The 15793-nt window shown below is 36.6% G+C and overlaps 1 protein-coding gene across 1 annotated transcript in view; it reads right to left on the reverse strand.

The window, feature by feature from the left end:
* Positions 1-1663: 1663 nt before the first annotated feature.
* Positions 1664-15793, reverse strand: part of LOC113072634 (A-kinase anchor protein 6-like) — a gene marked incomplete at its 3' end in the record, with an annotated part of 81517 nt that continues 67387 nt past the window's right edge. The window contains exon 9 of the mRNA XM_026245618.1: positions 1664-1810. Within this exon, the coding sequence (XP_026101403.1) occupies positions 1664-1810 (147 nt within the window). The remainder of the gene's footprint in view (positions 1811-15793) is intronic.

Below are 15793 nucleotides of genomic sequence, written 5' to 3' on the forward strand. Positions count from 1 at the left end.
TTTTAGCACTCAGACAGATATGTTCTATGCATATTGTTTTGATAGAGCACTGAAAAAAAATGTTTCATTGATCTAGTTAAAAGAATTTATGTTAATGATTCAGATTTATATTTTTAACTTGAGCCAATGAAAAATAAGTAACTTGCCCTAAATTAAGATGCCAAAAGGAAAGTTGGGTACTTTATGTTAGTGTATCCTTGTTACACGTTACATATAATTACTATTATAACAACAATTATTTATGCATAATTACATGCAAGTAACCCTTAACCAAACCCTAATCCCAACCCTTACCATATAGTAAGTACATGTAGTTAATTAATATAACTATATATAATATAAAATGTATAATTACACTATAACAAGGAAACCAAAACCAAATATCTGAAAGGACATTAAGATATCTCTTATACTTCTTGAGTTACAGGCATGCAAACTATGGGAGAAAAACTTGAAAAGTGCTCTTTTCCCATTTTTGATGGTTACCATTGCGCACATAAAGCAACAAATATTGCTAAAGTCAACAGATTTTATTAACAGACCTACCAATCTCTGTGAAAAAACAACATTATGATGCTGCCATCTTCCTGAAGTCATTTTTACCCCCCTGTAATTTGGCTCTGAATCTCAGATGAAAATGGCCTTTTTGACCCCCTCTATAAAATTGTGGATTACTCAGAAAATATTCATCCATGACATTTAGGATTTTGGCTTTCATCACTATACATGTTCATCTTTCTTCAGAAAAAATAATAATAAAATAAGCAAAATAAAGCAAAATAAATAAAAAAATTGATCTGGAAAGGTTTTTGAAATTTTGTTGATTTAACAATGAATGATACAAATGTAATTTATCCTCACTGAATATAGTCATTGATTTTTAAGACATTTCTTATAAAAATCTTTCTCACTCCCAATCTCTTCAACAGAAACATTATTGGAGAAAATACTATTTCAGTCTTGCAACTTCAAAATGTTACATTCAAATCAAATCAATTCAATGTGTTGCTTAAAATTTCTTTTTAATAGTTTACATTTACTAAACAACTGTTTTGTGAAAAATAGTTTTAGATCATTTTCCCCAGTGTATGCATGCAAGCCTCTTTGGATTAAAATGCTGAATGAGTTGGATTATATCCAGTAAGGGAAGTAGTTTATACAAGTGCATGGCTTAAAATAGAAGAAACGCTAACGTAACTAAGCAGAAACATAAGAGAGAAATTTTTCATAGTAGTTCAAAAAGAGCACTAAAAAGCCTTAGTAAAACAGGGTAGCTTTGACCTATATCAATATTGAAGCAAAGGAAGCTTTAAAAACAAGTGTTTTAAGATGTATTTACGCTGCATTTGAATTCTCACAATGTTTCTCCCAACTTTTTCTTGCATTCTCATCCTCTCTTTCTCCTCCAAATTCTTCCCAACCCTCCCGCTTCCTCTCATCTCAGTGGGGTGCTCAGGAATCAAGGAGAGATCAGTCTCAAGGTGTGACACTCACCTGTGTTTGAGGAAGCACTTTCTTTCCACAAAGGGACCCCTGACTGATGTGACGCTCTTAGTTTTTAATAGCGATTTCCCAAACAAGACTCGAAAGTTTCATAACTCCTTTGTTGCATTGGAAAAAACATGTCATGTTCATATAGTAGGCTGAACAGAGAGAGACCAACCTCGAGTTGATCCCATTTGCTCCTGAGGGCCGTCAGCCGCTGGTCAATGTCAGCAGGAAGCTCAGTGCCGCTCCTCTTCAGAGATTCAGACCAGCCCAGAAGATGTGTTTTCTTAGGAAGCCACATGGACATCTCAACACTGTTCCCCTTCAGAAACACAAACAGCAGTCAGAGCGTGAGAAAAGCACAAGCAGCACTGTAAGAATGCTTTTAAGTGCAAGTTTAAGAATTTAAGCACAACTAAATCACAACCCTTTTAGAAAGGTCCTGCATATTTTGTATTTATTTAATCAAAAATACAGTAAAATAAGTAATATTATGAAACTATTTCTGTTTTAATTTATCTTAAATTACGTTCCTTCATAAATAATTCTAATTTCTTATCAATACTGAGAACCATGATATTATTTAAATCTTGATATTGAACCATGATTTTTATTTTTATTTCATGATTAAATGATTTTCTGATAAATAGAAAGCATTTATTTGAAATGAAAATCTTTTGTAACCTTATAAATGACTTTATTATCACTTTTTTTTGTATCCATTTAATGCATCATTGCTGAAAAAAAGTATTAATTAGCACTTTGAAGTGAAAAAAAATATTTAGTGCTATTTAGTTAATGAAATTTATAAATTTTATAATATCTCCCACCAAAAACATGGTGCATGATTTTTTTTATGTCAATTTCTTTTCTTCTAAATCTTGCAATTTCTCATATGTCACCTCAGTGGTCATGTATGATAACAATTATCAGCCCTTCAGCTCATGTCTAATGGGATAACAGACCGTATTAGGTCACTCCACGCTTTGCACACTGGTTGAGCAGAATTGTGACATTTCTGTTTGAATGCTGGACTAACAGACAGTAAAAGATGAAAGTGATGCTATTCAACACCTTTTTCAGTTAATTTCTCTCTTCCTCTCTCTCTGCCACCCCCCACCCCCCAATTTCATTTTCTGCATCAATAGCTGCTTGATTCTAGTTTTCGGTTGTCATTTATCATTATGGCGGATGCGCATTTAAATATTTAAATGTGCGGTTTTCCCCCCATTCCTTGCTGTCATCTGGCCAGTGTTCATTTTTCACTGTCGTTTGTTTTGATGGAGATGGTATCACACATCCTTTTAAATCATTCAACCCTTTCAGTTTTTAATAGTGGCCGGCAAACTAAAGACGCTCCTCTTTAAAGCAAAGGGGATTACACAATTTGTTTGTTGACAGCAAATATTGATTTTAAGAAATGGCAGGTTATTGATGGAGAACGCAGATGGAGGGAAAGATAGCCTGAGTAATTAGAATGCCGGAGCGATGAGAAGTTGAAGCATCATGCTAACCTTAGCTACGTGCATGGCTGACTTCTGGCACATGAAGTCACTTTCACCGTTGCAACCTTGATAGGGTGATTTGCATACTTAACCCAAGGAGCTCGGGCTTGAAAACTTTATAGTCAACTGTCTAATTGACGGTGAGAAAAACATATTCCAGGGCCAAAGAATGCCACCGAGGTGGAGGTTTGAGAGAAATACATGATTCTGGCATTGCTCCGTTAACCCTGGTGAGCACAAAAACTGATGAAAGTTTGTTTTTAAAAGCAGGTTATCAGTGCACAACAGGACACAACTTACAAACTTCATTATAGTAATGATAAACAATTTTTATTTTTAATTAAAATTTGCAATTCATACCAAAAACAAGCCATTTACTTTAATGTCTTACAACATATTTTATCATTTTTGGTTGATTTGTATACATATACTGTATGTGACCCTGGACCACAAACCCAGTTTTAATTGTCAATTTTAAATAATAATATAATAATAAAAAATAATAATACATATATTGGGAAAATCACCTTTAAAGTTGTTCAAATGAATTCTAAGCAATTCATATTACCAATTAAAATTTATGGGACACTGTACAAATTGTGAATAAGAACAGAATGCAGTGATGTGGAAGTTTCAAATTTCAATATGTTATTTAGAATACAACATAGATGACATATCAAATCTTTAAACTGAGAAAATGTATCATTTTAAGGAAAAAATAAGTTTTCATGGAATCAACACATCTCAAAAAAGTTTGGTCAAGGCCATGTTTACCAGTGTGTGCATCCCCTCTTCTTTTAATAACAGTCTGCAAACGTCTGGGGACTGAGGAGACGAGTTGCTCAAGTTTAGGAATAGGAATGTTGTCCCATTCTTGTCTAATACAGGCTTCTAGTTGCTCAACTGTCTTGGGTCTTATTTGTCGAATCTTTTTCTTAATGATCTCTCTTCAATTTTTTTTTTTGTGTGTATATATATATATATATATATATATATATATATATATATATATATATATATATATATATATATATTTGGTCATAGTTTTTATCTTTTGGCAAAACATCTTTACAATTGCATCAGTATTTTCTATTCATTAATATTAATCCATTTTAATCCTTATAAAAATGGCTTCTACATTTTTTTTTTTACAAAAAAATAACAAAAAGAGCCAAAATATACACCAAATATTCTTAATTCTAAATGAATTAAAACAGGTCTGGACATTAAACAAAAACTTGTGAAAATTGTCCTGAAAGCATTTAATCATCCACCAAATGAACATCCGTCAGATTATTTCAAATAAGAAAAAAGTCACATCTCTACTAAACAAGTTGTAGAATTTGAGACAATTGGTTTAGGAAGAGTTATGAGCTGAAGTCGAGTACCTATGGTTAGGGGTTTATTCACATCACTAGTCTTAAACACCATGTCAGGACACCTCTCGAGATCACACGGTAAAAAACAGGCAGCTTAATAACTGCAATAGTTAATAACTGCAATAGTGTGAGCAAAGATGGCGGCAAAATAGATGAAATATCAACAGGCCCTTGTAAGTTTAATTTATTTCACATATTAATGAACGTGATTCTGGAAATGTCAGCAAAATGCAGTCACACATGAACACACTTAATGCGATGTCGCAGATTCATCTTATCCATTAAATTAAAAGTTTGTTCAGGCTCCGTAACTTGTTGAGACAACAGAAGTTAGACTCCATGAACTGAGGCAGAGACGGGGCGTATTCAAATCATTTTATGCTAACCTTCACATGTCAGAAGCCAGGCTCCGGCAAAAATGAGAATTCACAGGACACCCTCGGCCTCCCGATGGGACTTCATCTCAATGACGGATTCTGCACTGTCCCTAAATCAAAAAGGAAGTAATAACATCTTTCTTTTGCCCTGAAATGAATCCGCAAAGGGCGAGGAAAAAAAAAGTCAATTTTTGGGCTTCTGCGATTATCCACCGTAGCTGCCGTATTAGATGTTTAGCACGAAGGAAAGATATCCATTAGAGAAAAAAACTGAATATGCATCAGCCTCATGAAAACCTACACTGGGAGCTGATGAGTTACAAATTGACTCAGAGGTACAAAATATGGAATTTGATATGCTTTCGTGATACAGAGCTGAATGAAGCTGGGAAAACTGATAATTACTTAATCAGTTTGAGGCCTTTTCATATCTTGCCAGCATCCTTGATGTCTGTAATTCGCTCTAGACGGCTGCTCGGGGAGGGAGGCGCAGAGGAAGCAGTGGAGAGGGGAGGAAGACCGCGCAGAAGAGGCCCATTGATGGAAACCCAGCACAGCTGAGGAGCGCCAGCCAAGCTCTCAAAGAAAGAACAGGAAGTAAAAAGCTACATATTTACTTTAAAAGGAAGAGAAAACGCGCAGCCTCCATTTGGAAGTGATTCCTTACTGTTTATGCAAAATAGGTGCTGCTTTTCCTCCTTCGTGAAAAATCACTTCGCGATGAAAAAAAGTAGGGGGAAATCTGTTCAAAACCATCCGGGAACAAAAGTCCTTGAAACACGGTTAATTGTCACCATGGCGACTAGAAGAATAAGCCATTTTACGGCTGGTATAGAAGGCTTGTATTGAGTCAAGCACTTTTATTTTTTCTTCTCTCTGGTTAAGAACAAGGTGGGCAGTCACGATGGGGTCAGCGAGGGACCCAGGAGAGTTTCCACCAGTCTTTCCAGACCTCAGCTGGCAGGTGGTTCCTTCACCAAATGCACTTCACATTGTCAAAATGCATCGAGTGGCAACAAATTGCACAGACAATGCCATCGTTCATGATGACAAGAAAAGGTTGAGCATTAGAAAAAAAAAAAGGTTACAATACCACATAGATGTCGGCCCATGGGACTCTCTTTCTCACCATCATAATAGCATGCAATCTGCAAAACAATATGGAGCATAAAACAGTTTAGAATATTCGCTCTCTCCCCCCTTCGAGCTAAAGACGATGCATTACGCAAGTTTTAAAGTGATAATGAGGGATACAAAAGATCCATTGAAAAAAGAAAAGCCTGGTCAGTGTAACTGATGTGTACAAATGCTAAGACAGAGAAGCCAGGCCTTTAGATTCACAGAAAGAGCTCTCAACAAGCCTTTATGGACTCTCCTTATGGCTCTCTAATTGAGTGATTATGTTTTGTTTGGATGAATCTCATAAAGAAAATTCCAGATCATATTTCAGGCTCACATTTCAACCTATATATATATATATATATATATATATATTAGGGGTCTAACGGTTCACAAAATTCACGGTTCGGTTCGATATGATACACTTGTGTCACGGTTCGGTTCGGTTCGGTACGGTACGTTTTAGATACAGCAAAATGAAAAAATTGGCAGATAAATTTCCTTGATATTTTTTTTTTTACATTGAACAATGATGGAGCTATTTTTTACCCATCTTCTATGGTGTTTTCTTAGCAGCATACTGTATAAAACAAAAACAGCTCCTTATAAAAAAAAAAAAAATGAAAATGTTATATTGTTGTAGTAGTTATGAACAAATACAAAGATGTAACTTTTTATATGGAACTCTATAACTCTTTATATTGAGTGTGTTTTTACTCAATTGGTTTTCCATAGGGCTCATGTTTTTTGGAACAAAGCAGGAATTACGGTCTGGCTGAAATGGGCTCGTGAAGGAATATTGTAACGGGGCTCAATTAGCTACATTAAGCATGTTCTTAAAACCTGTGTTTTCCACTATAGGCGCTCGCTCACTCAGTACACGCTGAAGGCTCGTTGCAATGCGTTTAACAGACCAGAAAAAGAAGATCCTCCAATAAACAACAGGTCTGGTGTTTGGGTGTACTTTTTTGAATTCCTTGTAAGCTATAATGGTGATGATAGAATGAATGGTAAATAGTAAAGTCTCATATCCGCGGCTATAACGTAAATGAAGCCTAATCGCCGCGATGTCTTTTGCCCTGTTTGAATCAGTTGGAAATGTATGTCTAAATGCTGCGGGGATAGTTTGCTGCGTGTATGTTTGTCCTTTTTTTCGTCTTTTCCCAGATACTGACACACTAAGGTGATGTCGGCGTAAATGAGTTGACATTTCAAGTATTCCCGTTGGTGTTTTTTTAATCTTTTTTTTCTTCCCGCTGGTGTACCCTATTGTCATGTAGATGCGTCATACCGTTGTTTTTTTATCCACCACTCTGTTGCCATCACCATTATAGTTTACAGGGAATCCAAAGTGCACCCAAACATCAGACCTGTTGGTTATTGGAGGATCTTCTATTTCTGGTCTGTTAAACGCATTGGACACCGCGTGGCGCGTACCGTGCATGAACTGCTCGCTCACTCAGCGCTTACTGAGTGAACGAGCGCCTGACTGCATAGCCGAACATAAACATATAAGTTGGTGTTTTTTCTTCTTCATGGGTGCCAGGGGCATTGCCTGTTACGTTGTTTGGGTTATTGCACTACCTTGTTGAACGCATATCATTATATTTCACTTTTTTTCCCAAATATAATGAATTAGTCCAACGAACCGTTCGGTACATAATGCGTACCGCGTACCGAACCGAAAGCCTCGTACCGAACGGTTCAATACAAATACGCTTATCGTTACACCCCTAATATATATACATATGACATAATATATAATAGGAGTATTTAAAATAATTGTGCACAATAAAAAATAATAATATCAATAAAATAAATATATTATAAGATATAAAACCATTAATACATGCTTAATATTATATCTCATGTATATAATATCATATATTATACATTTCTTTACAAATATTTTTTATATCATATATCTCATATATATAATATCATATATTATACATTTCTTTAAAAATAATTTTCTATTTGATTTTAGGGAGAAACATGGCCTGGACATTTCTTTTCTGTTAACTTACTGATTCATAACGTCAAAGTCTTTTTCTCCCTCCGATCTGCTGGGAGTTCATGGTCTAGATGTGTTGTTCTTATTCAGCCTCCCCTTCTGTCCCCTCACAAGGATTGGTAGTGACCCCCATAGGAAGCCCATGCCTAATGCCATTGAATGGCGAACAAAGCCACTATTTATCCGGGGCCCGGGGTCTGGAGCTCAGCTGTGAGTTCAGGGAGGAGGAGTTCTCATGGAAAGATACTCACACCCCATCCCTCTCTACTCTGAGCATGGCATTTTTCTTCTCTAGACAAACATAGGAAACAATGCAATCAGCCAAGAACTCTGGGCTTTAAGAGCCAAGAGAGTCCTAAGATCTGTTCAGCTCTGCTCAGCCTGGCTGTAATCTAAAGTGATGGTGCCAGAATTCATAGAGCTACTGTGCTCACAGCACAGGAAACGTACTGCTTAGAGAGCTCCGGGGACTTAAAGGGTAAGATCCCCCAAAAATCAAAGGCCTGTCATCATTTATTTACACTCAAAATCTCTCGAAAAGGAGACATTTTGCAGAATGTCCAAGCCACGGTTTTGCATGCAATGAAAGTAGAAGATTTTAACTGAAATCATATATTTACCATAAAAATCTGTTTGACTCTGTATACTTTATATTCTTCAACTTATGAAACCAAATTAAAGTTTTATGTTAGAAACAGACTGAGTCATCATTGACTGATAATCTTCCCTTTTAGGGTTTTTATCATGCTTTGGAATTTAAAATTACTGTTCACTTTTAATGTATGGAAAGCTGTGTGTACAGGAAAAACACTCATAAATTATGCAAACTATCTCCTTTAATGTTTCAAGTAGAGGAAAAAAATATATGGGCTTGGAAACAACACAAGTGAGTGAGTAATTTATGACTTTTAAACAATTCAACAATATTGATGGTGCGAGATCTACAAACAGAAGTTAGTTAGAAACCTGCTCCATCGGCAGAGCTTTTAAAAGTAAATAGGTGTGAACGTGAAAGATATTCCAACTTCGCAAGTAATTTTCCATGTAAATTAATGGCTGTTCAGCTCAATGAGTATAAATTTGCAACCTTCAAAAAAGAGGGAAAATTAAAATGTGCAATGTCATTTAAAATTGCCAGAACTGGCCGAGAAAATTACATTTGAGGAGTCGAATCGCTTGCTTTCTTCTAGCTTATTCCATTTGCATTAACCGAAAATCATATTACACAGGCCATGCATTGTTAATTGGGGCCTATATTGCATTATCCCCATATAAATCAAATGACAAATATTAAAATGAATAGCAAATTCACTAATAGCGAATCATAAAACAATCTTTTTTAAGTATCTCTCATTAATAATTTAATTCCAATTATATCTGTAGTGCAGAATGAGCCTTTTCATTCTGGATTAAAAAAAAAAGTCTGCTTTTGACTGATGTGATAATAATGGAGATATATTTGGATCAAAAGCCAGGGACTAAGAAAGAGAGAGAGAGAGAGAGAGAGAGAGGGAGAGCTTTAGCTCAACAGCCCATGAAAAAGTAAATCATCTCAACAACAAATGCTGCAGTTCTCCACTGTGAGACAGAACAAGAAAATAAGAGCACCAAAAAGAACAAACAGAGATTGCTCTTTCAAATCTCTGGAAACGGAATTAAAAAACTCTTAAGTATCAACTTAATCTCAGACATCTCTGCTAAAATTCTTGGGGAAGTATAAAGAAAAAATATTCAACTGTTGACTATTAAGATCTTGCTTAAATCTTTTTAAGCGATTACTGGGGTGGTTTTCTAAGGACCAAAATCTAAAAAGTAGAAAAAGTCCATTAGCTCTCCATTTAATCTTCAGTCTAGGAAAAACAACTGAGAAGGTGGTCCCATTACTGGAAAAATCCCATAGACCAATACTGAAGGAGGGACCCAATTACATATAGCTTGCAGCAATACAGCGACACCCTGGCAATGATCCATGACAACCAAACACCTTCACAGCAAGAGTTGAATGGAAAAGCACAACTCACTTTTCTCCAGAATATTCAAGTATCATCTCAGAAGTTTCTCTTAAAATATATTGGGAGACGTGCAGAGATTAAATGAGTCAAAAGTTGTCAAAGTCTAGAGTTTATTTAAGCCTATTGCTTTCTTGGAGAAACAATTGAGGTATAAAGATGATTTCAGTCATGTCCCAATCATATATAGAGACCAAAATATCACAGAAAGTTGAGTTTGCAGACAACAACCAAATCCCTAGTGAGTGCAGCATAGAAAAGTACCACTCACTATTCTTCAGACAGTTTGAGTATCATCTCAGATGTTTCAAAACAAAACAGACACAAAACGAGATAATATCCGACATACAGTAATATTCTACTAAATGAAAATCTTACTAGAGTTCAGTGCTCTTTGAGATAATAACTGAGATATAAAAGATCTCATCTCATTAGTGAAAAAAGAGACTCAACCATATATAGACACTGGAATATCATAGAGACTTGGGCTTGTAGGCCACCACCAAATGTCCACCAAGAAACCCCAAACATAGCAAAGTCCTGTCAATGACCTTCAGCAAGCAAACATCTTCACAGCAGCAAGTTTTGAATGAAAACTGCTTTCTAGGAGGATCACCCCGTGTCCTGTATTACAGCTAACACAGGGCTGCAGTCGTGGGAGCGAGGAGTTAAAATCTGTGTGTCGGGCAGCAGCTCTGGCAGGGTCCCATCCTGAGCAGGAAGAAGCGTTTCAATTGAGCCGAATGAAAGAAGCAGTTGGAGAATAGCGGCAATCGTTTAATGCAGATGACCTCTGACAGACCCCGAGTCCGAGCGGGAATTTGCATGGGGTCTGGACGAGGAGGAACAATGTAGCCTAAATGCAAGACAATCTTTATTCTAATGAAGTGGGTGTCAAGGTCAATGTAAAATCCTAATGATGAATGGTACAGCGCAGGACGCACACACTGTAGTGCTCTCACATTAATTGGACGCTCAGTACTCAAGGAAGTCCAGGGTGGGTTCTGGGAAGGGCTGGGGGAGAGGATCTGGGAAAATACAGGGTATTAAGACACCGTCCCATGTGTACAAGTGTGTGAATGAACAGGGTAAGACTGGCAGAACATACAAAAATTAAAATAGTTCTAAAGAGCTGCCGCAGGGTTCTATTCATATACAGGAAGTGATGTAGAAGAACATTTAGAACAGACCAAAATAACTTACACTCATGCTCTGATACAGCCTAAGAATTACATTTCTTTTCAAAATATATCATATAATATAATATATGAAAAAAATATGTCATATATATATATATATATAGCAGATAGCGCAGAACATGAGGGCCAGATCAGGAGCTGTAATGATGGACGGAGTACACTCGTTTAATGCCCCATCTCTCCATTCCTCAGGGGACTGTACAACTGTTTCTCCAGACTCTCTCCAAACAGCAGGTGAAGCAGGAATCCCCTAAGGCTTTCCACAGTGCTGAAGCCAGAGAACATCACACACACACAAGTCAAGACAGATTTTCTCTGAGCTTCACCACTGCAGATCACTGAGGCTCCAAGACTCCTTCCTGACCCCTTTTGAGGGTGGTCTTGTACCCTCAATCTCGGGTCATCTGCCAGAGGTCAAGCGTTGGAGGATTTGTTCCTGATATCACATGTATTTCTATTCATTGTGTGTGTGCGTTTATGTGGACTATGTAACAATTAAGACCTGCCAAGCACCAAGGATGACAACTATAATGATAAAGATATAATTTTAAAAATCATTCTAAATATAAAAGTGTAGTCCACATCACAACTGTGACAATAACACAGAGGAAAAATATCGTTGGAGTCATTTTTGAACTGTTGAGCGATAAAACATTGACAGCCAATCAGAGTCTATCCTGCATTAAAGAGGATGGATTCTGATTGGCTGTCAATTAGAATCTGGCATTTAAAGCAGCGGAAGTCAGAAATGCACTATAAGCAAAGCTTATAACAAACAGAACATTATTGTGCAGTTGGTGTGGATGCTAATATAGTTATTGTTATCTTTATAGTTATCATTCTCGGTTAGAATGTTTGCTTATCTGCAATATGTTCTTAAAATGTTACCTGACAAATGTTACACTGATATTAACAGATGTTTTTTCAACTACTAAGACATAAATTGTATATTAATCTGCTCCTTTAACAACAATTCCAGATGATATACACAAATAGTATTCTTTATGGATGGATCCTGGGATGTATAGACAGTACCATTAAAACGTTTGGGGTCTGTAAGCTATTTTATGCTCACAAGATTGCCTTTATTTGGTCAAAAATTAAACAGTAATATTATGAAATATTGTTAAAATTAAAATAACCAATTTATATATCTGCCTATATTTATTATATTATTATTATTATATATATATATTATTTATTCTTGTGATGTAAAGCTGAATTTTCAGCATCATTACTCCAATCTTTAGTGTCACATGATCCTTTAAAAATCATTCTAATATGCTGATCTGATGCTTAAGAAACATTTTTTATGTTGAAAACAGTTGTGAACTTGTGCTGCTTCATATTTTTGTGGAAACCATCATTTTCTTTCAGGATTCTTTGATCAATAGAATGTTCCAAGTTCACAGCATTTGAAACAGAAATCTTTTGTAACATTGTAAATGCATTTACTGTCCCTTTTGATCAATTTATGAATCCTTACTGAATACATGTATTATTTCTTAGTATTAATTAAAGTATTAATTTACAAAAAATCATACTGACCCCAAACCTTTCATATATATTCCACATTGGCACTGATTGATTGACAGAAATTGTGTAAATCCAGCCAATCAGATTAGAGGTTAAAGGCAGAAGGCTCTTGCCGTTTTGTCTTAAGGAGTGCAGAAGATGAACACAACAAATGTTTAAAGCATGTCTCTGAGCATGTCATCTATCTGGTTGTGTATTACAGTCTGCGTGAGCATATTTATGCATGTTTGTGTGTGCGTTCCTCTCGCTGAGAGCTCACTGAGGGAGAAAAACACACAAACCCAGCCAAGCCGCAGTAAGAGAAGAGCACATAAAGTGGAAACAGAGAGGGTTGTTTTTTTTCTGAAGAGTTGTCCGTTGCTGTGGAGGTCCGTCCAGCATCCTGGAGCGGCGCCAGCGAAACAACGGGGAAGAAAGACAACAACACCGCGCTCTGCCAGCCGTCCAGTACGGAGAACAACTCCGGCATTACATCACTGCATTAAAATGCCATTATATGCCTCCTATCGAAAGGGAACAGCCCAACGCACATAAAGACATACTTTAGTGTATTTTCAAACACTGCATCACTGCATACTCACGCTCGCTCCCTTGCCCCTCTCATCTAGTCTCCCATAGTCTTAATGCCTCGGGACTATTTGCCCACAATTAGAGCACCACCCCCGTCCTGCCCCTCTCTGCTTTCAACTCTTATGAGTAAACTTTCCCGAAGCCCCACAGTGCGTTCTTCAAGGCAAAAATGCTAATACTGCTTTCCTACTGCCTAGCTACTGGAAAATGGTCTTCCAGAGAGCACGGATGAGTGTGGGCATGTATCTGTATGTGTGTGTGCGTGTGTGTGTGTGTGTGTGTGTGTGTGTTTGTGTGTGTGACAGACATAAGGACATAAGCCACTGGCAGATTTCAGTGTGTTGCAGAAGAACTCCAGCCTGCAAACAGACACACTTGAACAAACAGACACATGCTTACAAATACTGGAGAACTGGTTTGAAATTAACTCGAAAAGTCTCCCATCCACTACCATGTAAGTACCATGGTATTACCATAATTTTTGGACATGTTCCCAAGGTAAGATAATGTTTAGCTTTTATTTTTATTTTTTGTTACATATATCATAATGGTAAAACCATGTTTTTACACATGTATCATGATAATGCATGTTTTGGGACAATACCATGGTAATACCATATTTCTTCCCAGGTTTATTTATATAGAAATACACACACAGAGAACATGATAATACCATAGTATTTGTCCACAACCACACATTATCATGATATTACATTACAAATGATTTCTAAGCATGTTCATAAACAAATATATATATTTTGAAATATACTGTGGAATTTCATGTTTCATGTTATTTCCTCATAAACCATGACAGTACCATGGTACCATGTAAAAAAAAACATGGTATGCACTAGATTACTTTTTGGTACTTGTATGTATGTAATTTTAATATATTGAGATTTTTTTTCCCATAACATATACCATGGTACAGTAGCTTGTAAATATCAAGGTACATTAATAAAATAATAATTCAGTTCCATTTACCATCTAATTACAAACACTAGTGGATTTCTGTAAGGGAAACGCATTTTATTCAGACTACATTATAACCTCTGACCTCAGATCTATGCATATCAACTAATATTTATGGATAATATTAGCAATAATAATAATAATAATAATAAAGAATATTCTACAGTGAGCTATTTTTTCTTTTTCATCTTAATTAAATGAATTAACTGTATACAGACAATCAGAAGCAGAACTCATTATCTGAATCGTATCATTTGAATCACATTGAGCGCGAGGACGAGAGAAAGAGACAGAAAACGAGGAGCTTGGCTTTGTTAATTAATCTCAGAACTAATTCCCAGCTGTGAATTTCACCCCGGCACACATGCTTGTAAATGATATGGCATATTTGTATTAGTGAATAATGCATGGGGTACAACAGGACTCCATCCGAACTGCTGACAACAAAATATTCATCTCCTCGCACCATCTCAAGGGTCTGATCCCTCTCTCTCCACAACAGCACAGCCCAAAACTAATGCAGCATTTATTTAGCGAAACACTAACAAATGTGGCTATTTTCTGAGGGAAATTGACAAAGCACAATTTGAATATATTTTGAACACAAGAACACTTCTCCTCATCTATTTACAGGAAACAAACTCAAGCAGGACCGTGTTTGAGAGTGTTTGTGAGTAAATGTGAGTGCATGAAAGTCTGAGTGTGTGTTTAATTTTCATAAACTCCTCTGTTCTTAATGGGCTCTGGATGCTGTATTGCCATCTAGTGGTGTGAGCATCTACATGCATTGAGTCATTTGGGGGATTTGGGGCTTGTGTTCAGCCCAGAGTTGATTTAAGAAGCCTCTTCTCTTTCAGAGCAGCACATCTTTGGGAATCAAACATATATTTAACCAGCTGGTTGACTTCAAGCCTGCCAGTTTTCATACAAATGCTGGCAATAACATTGCTGTCTATCAGCTGCTCCAGTTCCTTATTTCACTTTTTTGTGTGTTCATAAATTGCAAAAGATAGACAGGACAGACCTAAACAGATGTGGTTTGCTTTCTGCATAAAATATATTGCCAAAATCAGACATATCAGGTGAGATTTATATACATAAAGCATGTTAAAGTAACACAATCTAACTTCCTCTATAAACACTAAAAAGCAAAAAAAAAAAAAAAAAAAAAAAAACTTCCATATATAGTCATTTTAAGTCTAAATGTTAACTATGTGGTGTGTGCACATGTTTAAATAATGACGTTTTTGAGACAGGAAGATAAAGCAGGTGTGTGTGTGTGTGTGTGGCCGTGTTGAGACAATGGGGTGTCCTGCATTAGTGTTGTAATTAGTCCACGTCCCACTGAAAGAGCCCCAGTCCCCAGCCAGCACCACCATAACAACTAACACACACAGAGACAACAAACCTGCTCACAAAACACCACACGCTCTCCCATAATTCCCTTCAAGCATGCCACATGAGGAAGCATCTGAGAAGAGACATTGAGAGACACTGTAGGGGGACAAAACTAGCCCACATCACATGCCAGCCAGTCACAAAACACTACAAACCTGAATACTCATGAATATGTAATCCATCTGAGAGGAGTTTAAAGACGCAAGCTGGGAACAATGGACAGAGAT

This window comes from Carassius auratus, unplaced genomic scaffold, assembly GCF_003368295.1.
Source record: "Carassius auratus strain Wakin unplaced genomic scaffold, ASM336829v1 scaf_tig00009713, whole genome shotgun sequence".
Taxonomy (NCBI): Eukaryota; Metazoa; Chordata; class Actinopteri; order Cypriniformes; family Cyprinidae; genus Carassius; species Carassius auratus.